A 20,005-nucleotide genomic window follows, 5' to 3' on the forward strand; every position below is an offset into this window, starting at 1 on the left:
GATTGAGTTTAGGAGCAGAGAGGTAACGTTACAGCTATATGGGACCTTGGTTAGACCCCAGTTGGAGTACTGTGTTCAGTTCTGGTCACCTTACTACAAGAAGGATGTGGAAACTATAGAAAGGGTGCAGAGGAGATTTATAAGGATGTTGCCTGGATTGGGGAGCATGTCCTATGAAAATAAGTTGAGTGAACTTGGCTTTTTTCCCTTCGAGCGATGGAGGATGAGAGGTGACCTGATAGAAGTGTATAAAATGATGAGAAGCATTGATCGTGTGGATAGTCAGAGGCTTTTCCCCAGGGCTGAAATGGCTCGCGTGAGAGGGCACAGTTTTAAGGTGCCTGTTCGTAGGTACACGGAAGATGTCAGGGGTAAATTTTTTTATGCAGAGAGTGGTGAGTGTGTGGAATGGGCTGCCGGTGACAGTGGTGGAGATGGATATGGTATGGTCTTTTAAGAGACCCCTAGATAGGTAGATGGAGCTTAGAAAAATAGAGGGATATGGGTAACCCTCATTAACTTCTAAGGTAAGGACACGTTCGGCACAGCTTTGTGGGCCAAAGGGCCTGTATTGTGCTGTAGGTTTTCTATGTTTCTATGTTAAAAGGCAGCATGTTGGGACCGAAGGCGAGGGTGAAATCCTCGTGTGGGACTCCACCCGGTGCTTTGACAATTTAAATGCTGACCCAGATCGACTGAAAAGGCAGAATGTTGGGACCAGAGGCAGGGTCAGGCCGATTTGGCTTGCTCTTTCACAACATTTGCTCCTCTCTTGGCAGTACTGAGGCTGTGAAACTGCCTTGCCTGCTGGAAGTTCTGTATCTACGAGTACTTTACCCCGCTGTGTGATGAACCGAGGCTGAGGCTATGGGCCTACTCTGGCTGCTCTGGCCTCTGGGTGTATGGCTGAGAAAATCGGCAGCGAAGAGAAAAGCTCCATCTATAGACAAGAGTAAACAGTCGACGCTTCAGTCCGAGACCCTTCATCAGAACAAATGTCCAGGTCTGGCTCAGCTGGTTTCGAATGCTCTTGCTTGCCTTTATTGTTTGCAGGATTTGTGTTTCTTTCTCTCTCTGTGCATTGGATGCTGGTCTCTTTTTTAAATTGGATTCTTTCAGGTTTCTCGCTTTGTGGCGGCCTGTAAGCAGACAAATGGATAATTTATGCATACTTTGATAAGAAGTGTACTTCTTTGAACCTTAATTCTGAACTGATTCCATAACCTTGGGACTAACTTTCAGAAGGACTCTCGGAGCATCATTATTTATTATTACTATTATTACTTTTATTTGCGCAGTTTGTCATCTTTTGCACATTATTTTGTGTTGTAGCTTCAGATTGAGTTTATTGAATTTCTTTGTTTTACTGTGAAAGCCTGCAAGAAGATGAATCTCAAAGTATATGGTGACATACCTTCAAAGTTGTGGAATCAATTCAGAGTTGATATTAAATTTTTTGAACTTTGAGGCTCCCTTGACAGTACCCAGGGAGAGTCGTGGTCTTTCTCGTCTCATCTGGTGCACAGCTACCCCCTCAGTTATCTACTTTGATCCAAAAGTTCAAAGTAAATTTATTCTCAAAGGATATACAGGTCACCGTATACCTAACCTGAGATTTGCTTTCTCAAGAAAATAAAGAAATATGGTATAGTTTATGAAATCTATAAATAACAAAGACTGACAAGCAACCAATGTGCAAAAGAGGACAAGTAATAAAAGAAAATTAAATCAATAATACTGAGCTGTAGAGTCGGTGTGAGTCTACGGGTTGTGGAGGCAGCTCAGCATCGAGTTGAGTGAAGCTATTCTTGCTGATTTAGGAACCTGATAAGATGGTGTCAGTGAACCACAGCAACGTTCAATAGGCTAAATATACCTCTTTCAAATTACTCTCACTGCAATCTGCAGTAGGTTTTTTCCCTTTAAGTAATGTGCTTTTAAATCGATTAATGATCTATAGATCTTGCAATCTGATAAAGGACTGGGAAGACTTAACTCCCGAACAAGCAGGATGAAAGTTCATTGTCATGGTTGGAAACGAGGCAGGAGGGGTGACTCCAAGCCAGGCTGAAACACAAAGGGATGAGACCCACCCAGCATTTTGTTAGCAAATATGCAGTGGCTGGAAAACAAAATTGAGGATCTGAGGGCAAAGATGTTGTGCCAGAGAGAAGTGCGAGACTGTTGAGTTCTCTGTTTGACCGTGACATGGCTTATGACTAGCACACCAGATATGGTGATCAGACCCGAGGGCTTCTCGATTCACAGGATGGACAAAACTGCTGATTCAGAAAAGGCATGTGTGTTTCATGACAAACTCTCAGTGGTGCTCCAATATGGTGGTTTTGTTGAACTTGTGTTCCCCCGACCTTAAACATCTGATGGTTAAATGCCATCCGTTTTATTTACCAAAAGAGTTTTCCATAATCCTGGCTGCATTTTTTATACAACCAGTACAACTATCAACAAGCGCTTGCAATACTGCACGATGCTGTCTCCAAACGAGGAACAGTCCATCCCAAAACATTTCAAATCATCGTCAGGGACTACAAGCAGGCTTGCTTGAAGAAAACCCTGCCCAAATACCATCAGCATATAACCTGTAGCAATCGAGGTCCCAACAGACAAGACCACTGTCATATGTCTACCTTTCCATGGCCAGGCCACAGTTCAGTAAATCTGATCACTTGCCTGTCCTTCACCCTCCTGCATACAGACAGAGGCTAAAGAGTAAAACTCCAGAGATTAGCACAACAAAGGGTGGTCACAGGAGGCAGAGGAGTGGCTAAGAGATTGCTTCGAGTCAGTGGACTGGGCCGTGTTCAAGGACTCAGCTGTGGATCAGGATGAATACACCATGATTGTCACAGACTTTGAGTGTGTCCCCACAAAATTACTCAGTCTTTCCCAACCAGAAGCCCTGGATGAACCATGAGATCTACAATCTGCTGAGGGCCAGGTCAGGCACATTCACACCTGGTGACCACGGCAGTTACAGGAGCTCCAAGTGCAATTTCCGGAAAGCAATCTCATGGATGAAGTGACAATTCTAGACTAAACTTCAATCAGCGAAGGATGCTTGACAGTTGTGGCAGGGCTTGAGCACCATCTCCACTTATTGAGTTAAATCAAGCGAAATAGGCGACAACAGGGCTTCGCTGCAGATGAGATCAATGTCTTCTATGCTCACTTTGTCCTTCAAAACTGGGAGGACTCATCACAAACTCCCACAGACCCGAACGATCCTGCGATGTCTGAGGCCAATATGCGAGCAGCCTTCAGGAGGGGAATTCACAAAAAGTATCCGGCTTGGACAGGGTACCTGGCCAAGTACCAAAGACCTGTGCTGATCAACTGGCTGGAGTGTTCACTGAGATCTGTAACCTCTCACTTCGGCAGTCTGAGGTACCCCCCTGCTTCTAACAGGCTTCAATTATATCAGTGCCTAAAAAGTATGGGGCAAACTGCCTCAGTGACTATCGTCCAGTAGCACTTACATCCACTGTGATGAAGTGTTTTGAGAGGTTTGTGATGAAGCTCATCAGCTTCTGTCTGAGAGGTGACTTGGGAGAGGTTTGTGATGAAACTCATCAGCTTCTGTCTGAGAGGTGACTTGGATCCGCTCCAATTTGCCTCCCGGAGCAACAGGTCCACAGCAGATCCACCTCATTGGCTCTTCACTCAACCCTGGAACATCTGGGCAGCAAAGATGGATACATCAGGATGCTCTTCATTGACTACAGCTCAGCATTCAACAACATCATCCCCTCAAAACTAATCAGTAAGCTTCAAAACCTTGGCCTCAATACCTCCTCGATTATAGCTTGATCCTCGATTACCTCACTTGCAGACCCCAGTCAGATCAGATTAGAAACAACATCTCCTCCACAATCTCCATTAACTCAGGTGCACCACAGGGCTGTGTGCTTAGCCCCTGCTCTGCTGGCCTTACACTTGTGACTGTGTGGCCAAGCTTCATTTTCAAACTTGTTGACGGCATCACTGTCATAGGGGGAATCAAAGGTAGTGATGAATCAGCATATAGGAGGGAGATTGAAAATCTGGCTGAGTGATGCCATAACAACAACCTTTTACTCAATATCGGCAAGACCAAGGAACTGATCATTGACTTTCGGAGGAGAAAACCAGAGGTCTATGAGCCAGTCCTCATTGGAGAATCATAGGCAGTCAGGGTCAGTGACTTTAAATAACTCAATGTTATTATTTCAGATGACCTACCCTGGGCCCAGCATGTAAGTGCAATTACAAAGAAAGCACGGCAATGCCTCTACTTCTTTCGGAGTTTGTGAACATTTGGCATGACAGCTAAATCTTCAAAAAACTTCTACAGAAGTGTAGTGGGGAGTATGTTGACTGGCTGCATCACAGCCTGGTATGGAAACACCAATGCCTTAGAACAGAAAATCCTGCAAAAAGTAGTGGATACAGCCCAGTCCATCACGGGGAAAGCCCTCCCCACCACTGAGCACATCTACATGGAGTGCTGTCACAGGAGAGCAGCATCCACCATCAGGGACCTCACCACCCAGCACTTGCTCTCTTCTCACTGCTGCCACCAGGAAGAAGCACAGGAGCACAGGACTTGCACCACCAGATTCACGAACAGTTATTACCCTCAACCATCAGGCTCTTGAACAAATGGGGTAACTTCTTCACTTGCCCCATCACTGATCTCAGGGTTGTAAATGGTGAATTATATGTACTTTGTTAATAACGCAAACAACAGGAATTCTGCAGATGCTGGAAATTCAAGCAACACACATCAAAGTTGCTGGTGAACGCAGCAGGCCAGGCAACATCTCTAGGAAGAGGTGCAGTCGATGTTTCAGGCCGTAGACGAAGGGTCTCGGCCTGAAACATTGACTGCATCTCTTCCTAGAGATGCTGCCTGGCCTGCTGCATTCACCAGCAACTTTGATGTGTGTTACTTTGTTAATAAATTTACTTTGGAGCTTGAACATTGATGGTTGTAAAGTAATAGCTGTTCCTGAACCTGGTGGCATGGGTCCTGTATCTCCTGCCCATTGATAGTTGAGTTGGCTTGGATGCTGAAGGTCCTCAGTGATGGATGCTGTTTTGTTCCATGTAACTGTGCTCAATGATGGGGACGGCTTTGCCTGTCGTAGATATGATCCAATCTACTAATCACCTTTTGCTGCTCCAGAGGGAGAAAGCTGAACAATAAACTAACGTTCTGGGTCACAGATTAGACGGCTACTGTCCTAAATGCTAAGGGATGGTGTAGAAAAGTCATAGGAGTGGATTATGTGGGCAGAACAGAGTCCGGGCTATTGAATAACAAAATTCTGGATAAACTTAGCAGCTCAGGAAATACCAATGGTAATGAATAAACAGTTGACATTTCTGGCCAACAAACTTCAAGTTTATTGTCATCTGACTGTACATCTATACAACCAAAATGAAACAAAGTTCCTCCGGATCATGGGGCACCCACAAAATATGTATCTCACACACATTATTACCATACATACATAATAAGTTAATAAAATGTAATTATAAATGCATGTAGAGCACAGCACAGGTAGGCAGTAAATAGTGACCAGGTAGACAGTACAGTGAACAGGTAAATAGTAAATAGTGACCAGGTAAGCAGTACAGTGAACAGGTCGCTGTCGGAGTGAGATCTTGGTCATCGGGACTGGAAAGAAAGGACGAAGAAGTCAGAGTAAGTTGGTGGAGGGAGGCAAAGAAGTACAAGCTCGAAGCTGATAGGTGGAGCCAGGTGAGGGGAAGTCAGGCTATTGGACAGTTGGACAACAATTCTGTGATCTGCATTAAGGAGAGAGACCACACATTGAGATTATTAAAACTGGTAATGACTCCTTTCAGACCGCAGGATGATGGCTGCCTTGACCACACAAAGAACATCTTCCTGATCACCGGGAGTCACAGGTGGGGCTCCCACAACAGGAACTTCATGGTCAGCCTGTTAAACACCTGGGCTTGCATCTTGAGCTGCTGAAGGGTAGTGAACAACTCTCCGAATCTTCCCACAATGAACCAAAGAGAGACGAGCGCCGCCCTCATTACCACCTCTCCACCCCATTCCAACTCCCCATAGAGTACAGATCCACCCCCATTCCGACTCCCCATCAAGGTAGCAGAGTCCTACCCTCATTCAGACTCTCCCCCCCACCCCCCCCGCATTCCTACTCCCACAAAGGGAGCAGACCAAACCAGCCGTTCCCTCTGGATTAGTGACGCGCTGCTATTGCCCAGTGAGTAGAAGAGTGAGTGATGTAGGCTCTGATTCTGTGATCCTGCATATCTGCCTTCAAGCTACTCTTCTTGCCTATGTCTGCTTTCTGTAGTGCTGGGTCCTGGACAAATCGAAGCAGAGCTCAGACTGAGTTCAGGGTCCCTCTCAACCTGATAACTGAGCCCTGCATCTTGGTCAATCCCATCACGTGCTTCTGTGAGTCTGCCCTCAAAATGGGGATCTCTGCTGGAATTGCTCGTCCTCTATCAGTCAGTCGTTAAGGTGCAGGAATGTGGAGCCACCTGTAGGCACAGTGAGGACCTCTGCTCACACCATTGCATGGTACCAGATATATAGAGGCCACGAGAGAGATGTATACTTGCAAAATGTACAGATGGTTGACTTGAGTCTCCTCATCCAGACCTCTGGGTGAAGGGACTGGACTGCACTCCAGATGTCCATTAAGTTGTTGGAATCAGTCAGCTTCCACAGTTTTGCTGTAATAGTTGGCCGTGCTAGGGACTGGATTGGTCCCTCTTCTTGACTGTACAGTTAAAACCTGCTTCCTCCAAGGTTGAAGTCCTGCTATCATGAGTGATTATCAGAGCAGCTGCATCTAACAGCTCAGACCTGGAGTGTAAATATTCACCAGGTGCAATAGGACACCACCCAGGCATGTCGGGAGCTGGGGCAATTGTCCCAGAGATCCCACAGAGCCACAACTGAAAAGTCAGAGCTAACCAGGTACAGAGCCTATAAAAAATATTCACCTGCTTGGAAGTTTTCATGTTTTATTGTTTTAAAACATTGAATCATAGTGAATTTAATTGGGCTTTTTTTGACTCTGATCAACAAAAAAAGACTGTTTTGTGTCAGTGAAAGATCTCTACAAAGTGAGCTGAATTAATTACGTAATGCACTGTAAGGTTTTACTGTGAATGTAATGGCTTCTCTGTAATGTTCACTGCTGTGGTAACGGTTTCTCTATAGCAGCAATGTTTGGGTTATGGTTGGAGATAACAGGATGCATGTTAGTCAATAAGAGTTGTTGCTATGTCTTGTAATTGTGGAAGCAATTGATTTCACCGGCTTTTGCCAGAGGGGGAGAGAGAGATGAAGAGAGAAGACGCGAAGGGAGAGATTTGGTAGACCGACAGACGGGGTGGACCCAGAGTGGGAGTCCGAAGGTCGGCAACGCTCGGAGGAGACCGATGGAGATAGACTACTGAACTGCATGAGCTCCAACTTTGTTGAGCACAGACTGTTTATTATTAAATCTTATGATTTGGGCCCTTTTTCTTTTATATTTTGTTTCTCTACTAACCATGTAGTCAAAGTAAGAGTTATAAAGCTTAATTGTTTAATCACATATTGTGTACTGTTTGTTATTTCAGGGTATTGATTTGTAACAGGGGACACATCGCACAGCATCCACCCAAATGAGATTTGTTAAGTTTGGCCAGGCAGGGGGTTATCCCCCTATATTAAGCCACTAGGCGAAGCGAGTATTACAATTACAAATATAAAACACAAAATAATTGATTACATAAGTGTTCACTGCCCCTTAATATGACACACCAAATCATCACTGGTGCAGCCAGCTGGTTTTGGAAGTCACAAACTTAGATAAATGGAGATCACAGTGTGCAGTCAAGCTGTTCAATTGATTGTAGTAAAAATGCACCTGTATCCGGACGGTCCAACTGTTGGTGAGTCAGTATCCTGGCAAAAACTACACTATGAAGCAAAAGAACACTCCAAGCAACTCTGCGAAAAGGTTATTGAAAAGCACAAGTCAGGAGTCCCTTGGAGGACAGTTAAATCAATCATCAAGAAATGGAAAGAATATGGCATGCTGTAAATCTGCCCAGAGCAGGCTGTCCTCAAAAACTGAGTGACTGTGCAAGAAGGGGACTAGAGAGAGAGGCCACCAAGAGACCAATGGCAACTCTGGAGGAGTTAAACTGAGTGACTGTGCAAGAAGGGGACTAGAGAGAGAGGCCACCAAGAGACCAATGGCAACTCTGGAGGAGTTACAAGCTCCAGTGGCTGAGATGGGAGAGACTGTGCATACAACAACTGTTGCCCAGGTGCTTCACCAGTCGCAACTATAAGGGAGAGTGGCAAAGAGAAAGCCACTGCTGAAAAAAAACACATGAAATCTCAGCTAGACTTTTCCAGAAAGCATGTGAGAGACTCTGAAGTCAGCTAGGAGCAGGTTCTATGCTTTGATTAAACCAAAATTGAGCTTTTTGTCCATCAGACTAAATGCTGTTTGGCATAAGCCAAACATCGAACATCATCAAAAACACACCATTCCTACCATGAAGGCATGATGGTGGCTGCATCATGCTGTGCGGATGCTTCACTGCAGCAGGCCCTGGAAGGCTTGTGAAGGTAGAGGGTAAAATGAATGCAGCAAAATACAGGGAAATCCTGGAGGAACACCTAATGCAGTCTGCAAGAGTTACAGGGAATGGCTTAAAAACAACAAAGTTAATGTACTGGAGTGGCCAAGTTAGAGTCCATACCTCAAACAAGTGAGAATTTGTGGCTGGACTTGGAAAGGGCTGTTCACTCACGATCCCCATGCAATCTGACAGAGCTTGAGCAGTTTCGTAAAGAAGAATGGGGGAAAATTGCAGAGTCCAGATGTGCAAAGCTGATAGAGACCTATCCACACAGACTCAGGGCTGTAATTGTTGCCAAAGGTGCATCTACTAAATACTGACTTGAAAGGGGGTGAGTAATTATGTAATCAATTATTTTATGTTTTATATTTGTAATTAATTCAGTTCACTTCGTAGAGATCTGTTTTCACTGACACAAAAGAGTTTTTTTTCTGTTGATCAGTGTCAAAAAAGCCAAATAAAATCCACTGTGAATCAACGTTGTAAAACAATAAAACATGAAAACCTCCCGGGGGGGGGGGTGAATACTTTTTATAGACATTATGGACACTAAGCTGGAAGTAGCATTGACATGACTTGACTTCCAGTGTAACAGCTGTATGGTTAGTCCTTTTGCCAACCCAGGTGGTGGCTTCATCTCCCAATCCCAGTGGGTTTCCTGTCGGACATTTTGACTGTCCTTAAGGATGGAGAGAGATGGTGAAGTCTGCTGTGAGACTCTCTGCTGCCAGCGAGGTTTCTCATGGTCACCTTCACATCCATAACAGTTTAACCCTTAATTCCAACACCAGAGTGACTCTCACTCCCACTCATCCCCCTCCACACCCTTCACACTTCAGAGTGGGATGCCTTAAATTGGCCCGATTCAGCTGAGGCCGTACTAATGCCCCTCACCTTTCTCAGGATGGTGCGGACAGACTCCACAAGCAATAGCAGTTGTGACTTTATTGCAATACTCTTCAAAGCTGTCACAACCACAGACTCTGCTGTGGGTCTGGGCCCACACAGCCGGGCTGTGGAGTAGGTCAGTAATCACGCTCGTGGGAATGAACGTTCCAGCTAACTACTAATTAGTGAATACTGAAGCAAAGTATTCATTAAGTACATCTGCCATCTCCTGCGGTTCCATACACACTTTTCCACTGTCACACTTAATTTGTCATATTCTCTCAAGTCTTGTCCAGATGCACAGTAACATGTTGCTCTGCTCACCCTCGTTCTTGCCTGGGAAAGAGGATTACCATTTTGATTAATGCTGTAAAGGAGTGTTATTCATTCAGTGTTTGCAGTTGCAGTGTGGCCTTTTTGCTTTCAGTCTAAGAGTTTCAGTTAACTGCCCTGTTGGCCAAGTGTTTATTGATTTTCTTTTCCTCAAATTCTGCAGCAGTTCTCAAGAAAGTCGGAGATCTGCCGACCTACTTCAGAGTCCCTCTCTCTTTCTGCCCTTGTGCCACCTCTGAACGTTTCGACAGAAGTTCTCAGTGGAAATGAGGGCAGACCTCCATTCAGGGCCGCAAACAGTCCTTCTGGGTGAGGCAACACTTCACCTGCAAATCCACTGGAGACATCAATTGTATCCAGTGCTTCCTCTACATTGGTGAGACATGACGTAAATTAGGGGACCGCTTTGTGGAGCATCTCCCCTCCCACCTCCTTTTTATTCTGCCATCTTCCCCTATCCTTTCCTGTCCCGATGAAAGGTCTCGGTCCAAAATGTCGACTGCTGATCTGCCGAATTCCTCCAGAATTTTCAGTGTTTTGCTCTAGATTTCCAGCATCTGCAGAATCTCTTGTTTTTGTGTTCTAATCTGCCCAAGGTATCCACACTGATATGATTATGGATAGTCTGGGGTAGAAACAATGATTCTATGGTACTTCACACTCATGTGTGTGTGGCATCTGTTAGTCTCACGAGACCACGGATCTGCGCCTGGCTCCAGGGCGCAGGCCTGGGCAAGGTTGTATAGAAGACCGGCAATTGCCCATGCAGCAAGTCTCCCCTCTCCACAACACTGAAGTTGTCCAAGGGCAAGGGCCGATACAGCTTGGCACCGGTGTTGTCCCAGGAGTTGCCAGAACGAGGTTGAAGGCAACGTCGGACTGCCTTAGGGACTCCAGCTCCGGATTTGTTCTCGGGGTTTACTCCCGAAGCCTTTCCCATGAGTGGGTATGGCCACAAGGCAGTGGAGGTTTGAAATCAGAGTTTTCCCTCTCTTAGATGGACTGCCTTCCCAGGCTGATGAGCTGTATCCACCTGAAGCACAGGCTTTAAGGCGCCAGGACCCGCCTTCGCCCCTTTTCCTGTCAGTAGAAACAGTTCAGCCGGGATTAGAGGTTAAGCCACGTGAGAAGGCCAGGAGTTGGACTTGGTTGTCAGAGGAGCACTTTTAGATAGTGGGAGCTTGTCCCCACTACCACTCCTCAGCTTTGACAACCTTAGGAACTGATATGACTGTGGATAGTCTGGGACAGAAACAATATCCCTATGGTAGCCACACTGATATGGTTGTGGATAGCCTGGGGTCGATATGGTGTCCCTGTGGTACTCCACAGTGTTACTGTGGATAGTTTGGGACAGGAACAATGCCCCTATGGTACTCCACAAATGCAAGTTGTGAAGGTTTATTCACTCTTTTTTCTCAGAGATACACAGAACTATCTCATCATCCAGTATACTAAACTTAGATTTACTGCAGACAGTGTTTTGTTATGATAATTATCTGCACTTCCTGGCAGTCTCACTTCATTGGTCTACTCTCTTTCCCTGTCAGATTCCTTCTTCTCCAGCGCTTGACCTTTCCCACCCACCTGGCTTCACCTATCACCTCTCAGCTAGCCTCTTTCCCCTCCCCTCACCTTCTTATTCTGGCATCTTCCCCCTTCCCTCTCAGTCCTGAAGAAGTGTCTTGGTCCAAAACTTTGACGATCTATTAATTTGCCTAGATGCTGCCTGAGCTGCTGAGTTCCTCCAGCATTCGGTTTGTGTTGCTTTGGATTTCCTGTGTCTACAGACTTTCTTATGGTTTTAATTCCTGCTGTTAGCTAAACTAACTATTTTGATCATGGACTCCATGAAGACATGGAGACATATCATACCATATCAAACCCGCTTTATTTAGAAGATATATCATGGGGATTCTGCCTCACAATCAGGGCATCCTAGATTCAAAATAAGCAGTTCCTTCTTTTATACAGTACAGAAATAAGATGTTCATAATTTTCCCTGTTAAAGTTCTCAGATTACTGAATTACCATTTTGCATACCTCCTTAATTTCATTAATTGTACCAAGGCCTACATCACGACCGATGTGAAAGAAACAACCCCATCACTGCTTTAAACCATTTCTAATGTGCATATCTATTCCAAAGATATTAACTTCAGACTCTCTAGTGTTCGATTCTCCACCTCTTTTGAGTCAGTATGGGTGGAAGTCAGGAACAGGAAGGGAGCAGTTACTCTACTGGGGGTATTCTATAGGCCCCCTGGTAGCAGCAGAGATACCGAGGAGCAGATTGGGAGGCAGATTTTGGAAAGGTACAAAAATAACAGGGTTGTTATCATGGGTGACTTTAAATTCCCTAATATTGATTGGCACCTGATTAGTTCCAAGGGCTTAGATGGGGCAGAGTTTGTTAAGTGTGTCCAGGACGGATTCCTGTCACAGTATGTGGACAGTCCGACTGGGGGAATGCCATATTAGATCTAGTACTAGGTAATGAACCGGGTCAGGTCACAGATCTCTCAGTGGGTGAGCATCTGGAGGACAGTGACCACCGCTCCCTGGCCTTTATAATTATCATGGAAAAGGATAGAATCAGAGAGGACAGGAAAATTTTTAATTGGGGAAGGGCAAATTATGAGGCTATAAGGCTAGAACTTGCAGGTGTGAATTGGGATGATGTTTTTGCAGGGAAATATACTATGGACATGTGGTCGATGTTGAGAGATGTCTTGCAGGATGTTAGGGATAAATTTGTCCCGGTGAGGAAGATAAAGAATGGTATTGAAGGAACCATGGATGACAAGTGAGGTGGAAAATCTAGTCAGGTGGAAGAAGGCAGCATACATGAGGTTTAGGAAGCAGGGATCAGATGGGTCTATTGAGGAAGCAAGAAAAGAGCTTAAGAAGGGGCTGAGAAGAGCAAGAAAGGGGCATGAGAAGGCCTTGGCGAGTAGGGTAAAGGAAAACTCCAAGGCATTCTTCAATTATGTGAAGAACAAAAGGATGACAGGAGTGAAAGTAGGACCGATTAGAGATAAAGGTGGGAAGATGTGTCTGGAGGCTGCGGAAGTGAGCGAGGTCCTCAATGAATACTTCTCTTTGGTATTCACCAATGAGAGGGAACTTGATGATGGTGAGGACAATATGAGTGAGGTTGATGTTCTGGAGCATGTTGATATTAAGGGAGAGGAGATGTTGGAGTTGTTAGAATACATTAGGACGGATAAGTCCCCGGGGCCTGACGGAATATTCCCCAGGCTGCTCCACGAGGTGAGGGAAGAGATTGCTGAGCCTCTGGCTAGGATCTTTATGTCCTCATTGTCCACGGGAATGGTACCGGAGGATTGGAAGGAAAAGAATGTTGTCCCCTTGTTCAAAAAAGGTAGTAGGGATAGTCTGGGCAATTATAGACCAGTGAGCCTTACGTCTGTGGTGGGAAAGCTGTTGGAAAAGATTCTTAGAGATAGGATCTCTGGGCATTTAGAGAATCATGGTCTGTTCAGGGACAGTCAGCATGGCTTTGTGAAGGGCAGATCGTGTCTAATAAGCCTGATAGAGTTCTTTGAGGAGGTGACCAGGCATATAGATGAGGGTAGTGCAGTGGATGTGATCTATATGGATTTTAGTAAGGCATTTGACAAGGTTCCACATGGTAGGCTTATTCAGAAAGTCAGAAGGCATGGGATCCGGGGAAGTTTGGCCAGGTGGATTCAGAATTGGCTTGTCTGCAGAAGGCAGAGGGTGGTGGTGGAGGGAGTACATTCAGATTGGAGGATTGTGACTAGTGGTGTCTCACAAGAATCTGTTCTGGGGCCTCTACTTTTCGTGATTTTTATTAACGACCTGAATGTGGGGGTAGAAGGGTGGGCTGGCAAGTTTGCAGATGACACAAAGGTTGGTGGTGTTGTAGATAGTGTAGAGGATTGTCAAAGATTGCAGAGAGACATTGATAGGATGCAGAAGTGGGCTGAGAAGTGGCAGATGGAGTTCAACCCAGAGAAGTGTGAGGTGGTACACTTTGGAAGGACAAACTCCAAGGCAGAGTACAAAGTAAATGGCAGGATACTTGGTAGTGCGGAGGAGCAGAGAGATCTGGGGGTAAGTTGAGAGATAGAGTTTAAGAGTCGCGATGTAATGATGCAGCTCTATAAAACTCTGGTTAGGCCACACTTGGAGTACTGTGTCCAGTTCTGGTCGCCTTACTATAGGAAGGATGTGGAAGCATTGGAAAGGGTACAGAGGAGATTTACGATGCTGCCTGGTTTAGAGAGTGTGCATTATGATCATATATTAAGGGAGCTCGGGCTTTACTCTTTGGAGAGAAGGAGGATGAGAGGAGACATGATAGAGGTGTACAAGATAATAAGAGGAATAGATAGAGTGGATAGCCAGTGCCTCTTCCCCAGGGCACCACTGCTCAATACAAGAGGACATGGCTTTAAGGTAAGGGGTGGGAAGTTCAAGGGGGATATTAGAGGAAGGTTTTTTACTCAGAGAGTGGTTGGTGTGTGGAATGCACTGCCTGAGTCAGTGGTGGAGGCAGATACACTAGTGAAGTTTAAAAGAATACTAGACATGTATATGGAGGAATTTAAGGTGGGGGATTATATGGGAGGCAGGGTTTGAGGGTTGGCACAACATTGTGGGCCGAAGATCCTGTACTGTACTGTAGTATTCTATGTTCTATGTTCTATGTCTTTTACCATTTTCAGAAATCTTTTCCTGCACATAGCTCACACCCTCCCATTTACCCATATAATTTACTTATTGGCTCAGAGATACGGCTTGGAACAGGTCCTTATGGCCAGACGAGCTACCCAACTGGTTATCCCAAGCTTAACCACAAGACAATTGACAATGACCAATTGACCAACTAACCAGTATGTCTTTGGGCTGTGGGAGGACTCACGGTAAGAACTGACAAACTTGATTACACAGGGTGCCAGAGTTGAACTCGGAACTCCAATGCCCTGAATTGTAAGATCGTTGATCTATTCCTTTTTTGTTCAAACTCCCCAAATGCTTTTAGCTTCTCCACAGATACCATTCGCTTGACCGAGTTCCTTTGCCATGGCTCTGCCTCCCTGACTTCATTTCTCAGGCCTTGTTGCAGAGAATCTTCACTCTGTTCCCCGCATGAGCTCACTGTGTGATGTGGGAACTGTGGGGCAGATCACTCACGGGTCAGAAGCCAGACAATGGGCCGCAAGGCCTGCCCCTGTGTATGTGATTCTGCAAGTTCTGACTCCTCCTCTAGTCACTGAGCTCACATTCTGACTGTCTCCTCTTGTCTCCTCAGCCAGGACTGGAGCTTCTCCTGTCATTGTGCACGGAGCCCTGGGATGCTCGGTTTCCTTGTCTCCTTTGACCCCAGTCAGTCAGGGCATTGACGAGGTTGTGTGGAGAAGATTATCACCCATGACAAAGATAGCACGATACTTGGAAGGATCGATTAAATACTTTGATACCATTTACAACAACCGAATAACTCTTCATTCCGGAAACTTCAGCTTGGAAATCCATGATCTAAGGAAAGAGGACACTGATGAATATGAGGTGACTCTTACTGCAGGAAATTCAGGAAAGGAACACAGAGAGCGCATCAAGCTTATGGTGTATGGTGAGTAAGACTTCTGTGGAGGGCCTGGATTAATGAGTGAGGGCAGATCCTGCGCGTTCCCACTATGTGCCTGTGTCTAGAGTTGGGCTCACGGTCCCAGTGCAGTGGGGCTGAGACAGTGCAGGGCTGGGGGAACACACCCACTGCATCCCTGGAGATGAGGCCAGCGGCCGTGCAGGTTGTTCCTGTGTCCAGGCCTGGAGAAACAGCACACAGGGAGGAGTGTGGTACCAACATGGACAATTAGAACAGAATCAAAATCAGAATCAGGTTTAATATCACTGGCATACGTCATAAAATTTAGTGTTTTGAGGCAGCAGTACGTGATAAAAACACTCTAATAAGCAATAAGGAATGTATATAAAATTAAAATAAATTAACAGTCAAAAAGAGAGCAATGAAAGGGAAAAAGTAGTGAGGTCAAGTGCATGGGTTCATTGTCCATTCAGAAATCTGATGGCGGAGGGGAAGAAGCTTTTCCTGAAATGTTGAGTGTGTGTCTTCAGGCTCCTGTACCTCCTCCCTGATGGAAGCAATGGGAAGTGGGCATGTTCTGGGTGGTGGGGTACTTAATGGCAGGTGCCACTTTTTGAAGGTGTCCTCAATGCTGGGGAGGCTCGTGCCCATGATGGTTGAGTTTACAACTTTCTGTAGTCACAGGATTGTCTGATTAGACATTTACATGAATGAGCAGGTGTACGAGTGTACCTAGTGAAATGACCTCCACCTGGCTCAATGTACTGTGCACACCCTGCCCCAGTGCACTTCCTCACCTCCCCCAGCCCTGCACTGCCTCAGCCCCACTACACCTCAGCTCCATCTGGCCACTTCACACCCCTGCCCAGCAAGCCCCATAGACGTCGTTCTCAATTCTGAAGAGTTTCTGCCCATGCAAAGTGTTGGAGAGTCATGCAAAAGTAGAGTCAGTGGCCACTTTGTTAGATAGCGGAGTGGAACCCACAGGGTGTGGGGTTCTCCTGCTGGAGCCCATCCACTTCAAAGTCAAGTCTGGCCGTTCTTCTCTGACTGCTGTCACTGACAAGCCATTTTTGCTCACAGAACTGTTGGTCATTGATTTTTTTTTGGTTTTCACACCCTTCTCTGTAAACTTGAGACTGTTGTACATGAAAATCCCAGGAAATCAGCAGTTTTGGAGATACTCAAAACACTCCATCTAGCATCAACCATCATTCCACAGTCAAAGATCACATTACTTCCCTATTCTGATCTTTGGTCTGAACAACAACTTGATCTCTTGACCATGTACTTTATGCACTGAGTTGCTACCACACGCAGAGTAGAGATTCAACAGAACATCAGACCGTGTGTCCTCACACCTTTAAAACTCAGACCCCTGGGGTTTAAACAGGCAAACAGAATGTTATTTATCAGTTAAGGGAAAGAATGTAAGAGCAGGAAGATTCTGCTCCCATAGCAACGCACACAAAATGCTGGATGAACTCAGCAGGTCAGGCAATATCTAAGGAGAGGGAAAAAGAGTCAACGTTTTGGGCTGAGACCCCCTCATTAGGATTGGAAAGGAAGGGAGCCGCACCCACAGGTTTAATCTGATCCTGACCACAGGACAATTTACAACGACCAATCAGCATACTAACTGGTACGGCTTTGTACTGTGGGAGTAAACCGGGGCACCTAGAGGAAACACACTCGGTGACGGGGAGAACGAAGAACATTGGGATTGGACACTGAACTCCAACGCCCTGAGCGTTAGCATCCCACTAACTGCTACACTACCGGGAGATTCATTTTGTTTGTGGGAACCCACTGGAAAACAAAGAAATACAATTGAATCCACAAAACACACAGAACAAAGACCAACAAATATCCAATGTGCAAAAGAGGACAAATTGTGCAAATGAAAAAGCACACAAATAATACTGGGAACTTGAGCACAAGCCACAGGGTCCCTGAAAGTTTTTCTAGCTGCATCCAATTCCAGTTAACGCAGCAACACAGGATATGTGTGCGCGAGTATTTCAGCCACTGCACAGCCACACACCCACGCAGCTGAGAGTGAACAGTGCTGGACAGATCCATCCCAACTGCCATAGCTGGCATTGGCTGAATGTCCGTTTTCTGCTTTATGAAGTATTTTCTGATTCTGAATGTGGTCTGAACCAAGAGAGACAAAAACTGTGAGTACATTCTATGGGTGGTCTAATCAAGGAAGATCAAAGGTACATTGAATGTCAGAGAAATGTATACAATATACATCCTGAAATTCTTTTTCATCACAAACATCGAAGAAAACAGAGGAGTGCCCCAAACAATGAATGACAGTTAAATGTTAGAACCCTAAAGTCCCCCCAGCTCCCCACCCTCCCACACATAAACACAGAAAATCTTTTCGATATCCGGAACAGGAAAAGCCCATCAGATATATGGAACAGGAAAAACCCTTTAGATCCGTTAGTCTCATGAGACCACGGATTTGCGCCTTGGAAGGTTTTCCAGGGTACAGGCCTGGGCAAGGTTGTATGACTCCTCTATCCATGCCACCGATGTTGTCCAAGGGAAGGACATTAGGACCCATACAGCCTGGCACCAATGTCGTCGCACAGCAATGTGTGGTTAAGTGCCTTGCTCAAGGACACACACACTGCCTCAGCCAAGGCTTGAACTAGCCACCTTCAAATCACTAGACGAACGCCTTAACCACTTGGCCACGTGCCTTTAGATATACAGAACAGGAAAAACCCTGTAAATATACAGAATAGGAAAAGCCCTGTAGATATACGGAACAGGAAAAAGCCTTTTCGACAGACAGAACAGGAAAAGCCCTTTAGATATAAAGAACAGGAAAAACCCTTTAGATATACAGAACAGGAAAAGCCCTTTAGAAACACGGAACAGGAAAAGTCCGTCAGATATATGGAACAGGAAAAACCCATGATCAGAACACAAAAAATCATTAATCCCATGATCCATGCGGACCATCTGCCCACTCACACTAATCCTGCACTAGTTCCATTTTTAATTCCTCCCACATTCTCATCAACCTGCCCCAGACGCCTCCGCTTACGTACAGACCAGTGGCAATGTATGTCCCATGTCTAATTAGCTTTCCTACCCTAATGACTTTGACATGTGAAGGAAACCAAAGCCGAAACACAGAGAACATACAAAGTCCACACAGACACCAGCCAAGATCAAGGTTGAACCTAGGTCTCTGGCACTGCATAGATACAGCTGTACTTGGAGCGCTGCCCTTGAGTGAAGGCTGAATCTGTCATCCCAAATTACTGTCCTGTCTCTGCAACTTACTCCCCACTCTGCCTCATTTCCCCTCTCCGAATGTGCCATGTCAACAGATGGGAATTAACAGATGGGAATCAACAGATGGTGAATTGATTATGGGGAGCAAGGACATGGCAGACCAATTGAATAACTACTTTGGTTCTGTCTTCACTAAGGAGGACATAAATAATCTTCCAGAAATAGTAGGGGACAGAGGGTCTAGTGAGATGTAGTAACTGAGGGAAATACATGTTAGTAGGGAAGTGGTGTTAGGTAAATTGAAGGGATTGAAGGCAGATAAATCCCCAGGGCCAGATGGTCTGTTCCCAGAGTGCTTAAGAAAGTAGCCCAAGAAATAGTGGATGCATTAGTGATAATTTTTCAAAACTCTTTAGATTCTGGACTAATTCCTGAGGATTGGAGGGTGGCTAATGTAACCCCACTTTTTAAAAAAGGAGGGAGAGAGAAACCGGGGAATTATAGACCCATCGGTGGTGGGGAAAATGCTAGAGTCAGTTATCAAAGATGTGACAACAGCACATTTAGAAAGCAGTGAAATCATCGGACAAAGTCAGCATGGATTTGTGAAAGGAAAATCATGTCTGACGAATCTCATAGAATTTTTTGAGGATGTAACTAGTAGAGTGGATAGGGGAGAACCAGTGGATGTGGTATATTTGGATTTTCAAAAGGCTTTTGACAAGGTCCCACACAGGAGATTAGTGTGCAAACTTAAAGAACACGGTATTGGGGGTATGGTATTGATGTGGATAGAGAATTGGTTGCCAGACAGGAAGCAAAGAGTGGGAATAAACGGGACCTTTTCAGAATGGCAGGCAGTGACTAGTGGGGTACCGCAAGGCTCAGTGCTGGGACCCCAGTTGTTTATTATATATATTAATGACTTAGATGAGGGAATTAAATGCAGCATCTCCAAGTTTGCGGATGACATGAAGCTGGGTGGCAGTGTTAGCTGTGAGGAGGATGCTAAGAGGATGCAGGGTGACTTGGATAGGTTGGGTGAGTGGGCAAATTCATGGCAGATGCAATTTAATGTGGATAACTGTGAGGTTATCCACTTTGGTGGCAAAAACAGGAAAACAGATTATTATCTGAATGGTGGCTGATTAGGAAAAGGGAGGTGCAACGAGACCTGGGTGTCGTTATACACTAGTCATTGAAAGTAGGCATGCAGGTACAGCAGGCGGTGAAAAAGGCGAATGGTATGCTGGCATTCATAGCAAGCAGATT

General features: G+C 45.5%; 1 protein-coding gene across 1 annotated transcript in view; it reads left to right on the forward strand.

Moving 5' to 3' along the window:
* The window catches only part of LOC140195231 (CD48 antigen-like), a 60,753-nt gene that overhangs the window by 7,720 nt on the left and 33,028 nt on the right, over positions 1–20,005 (forward strand). Inside the window, exon 2 of the mRNA XM_072253235.1 lies at positions 15,176–15,496. Coding sequence (XP_072109336.1) covers positions 15,176–15,496 — 321 coding nt within the window. The remainder of the gene's footprint in view (positions 1–15,175; positions 15,497–20,005) is intronic.

Source organism: Mobula birostris, chromosome 3, assembly GCF_030028105.1.
Source record: "Mobula birostris isolate sMobBir1 chromosome 3, sMobBir1.hap1, whole genome shotgun sequence".
Classification (NCBI taxonomy): Eukaryota; Metazoa; Chordata; class Chondrichthyes; order Myliobatiformes; family Myliobatidae; genus Mobula; species Mobula birostris.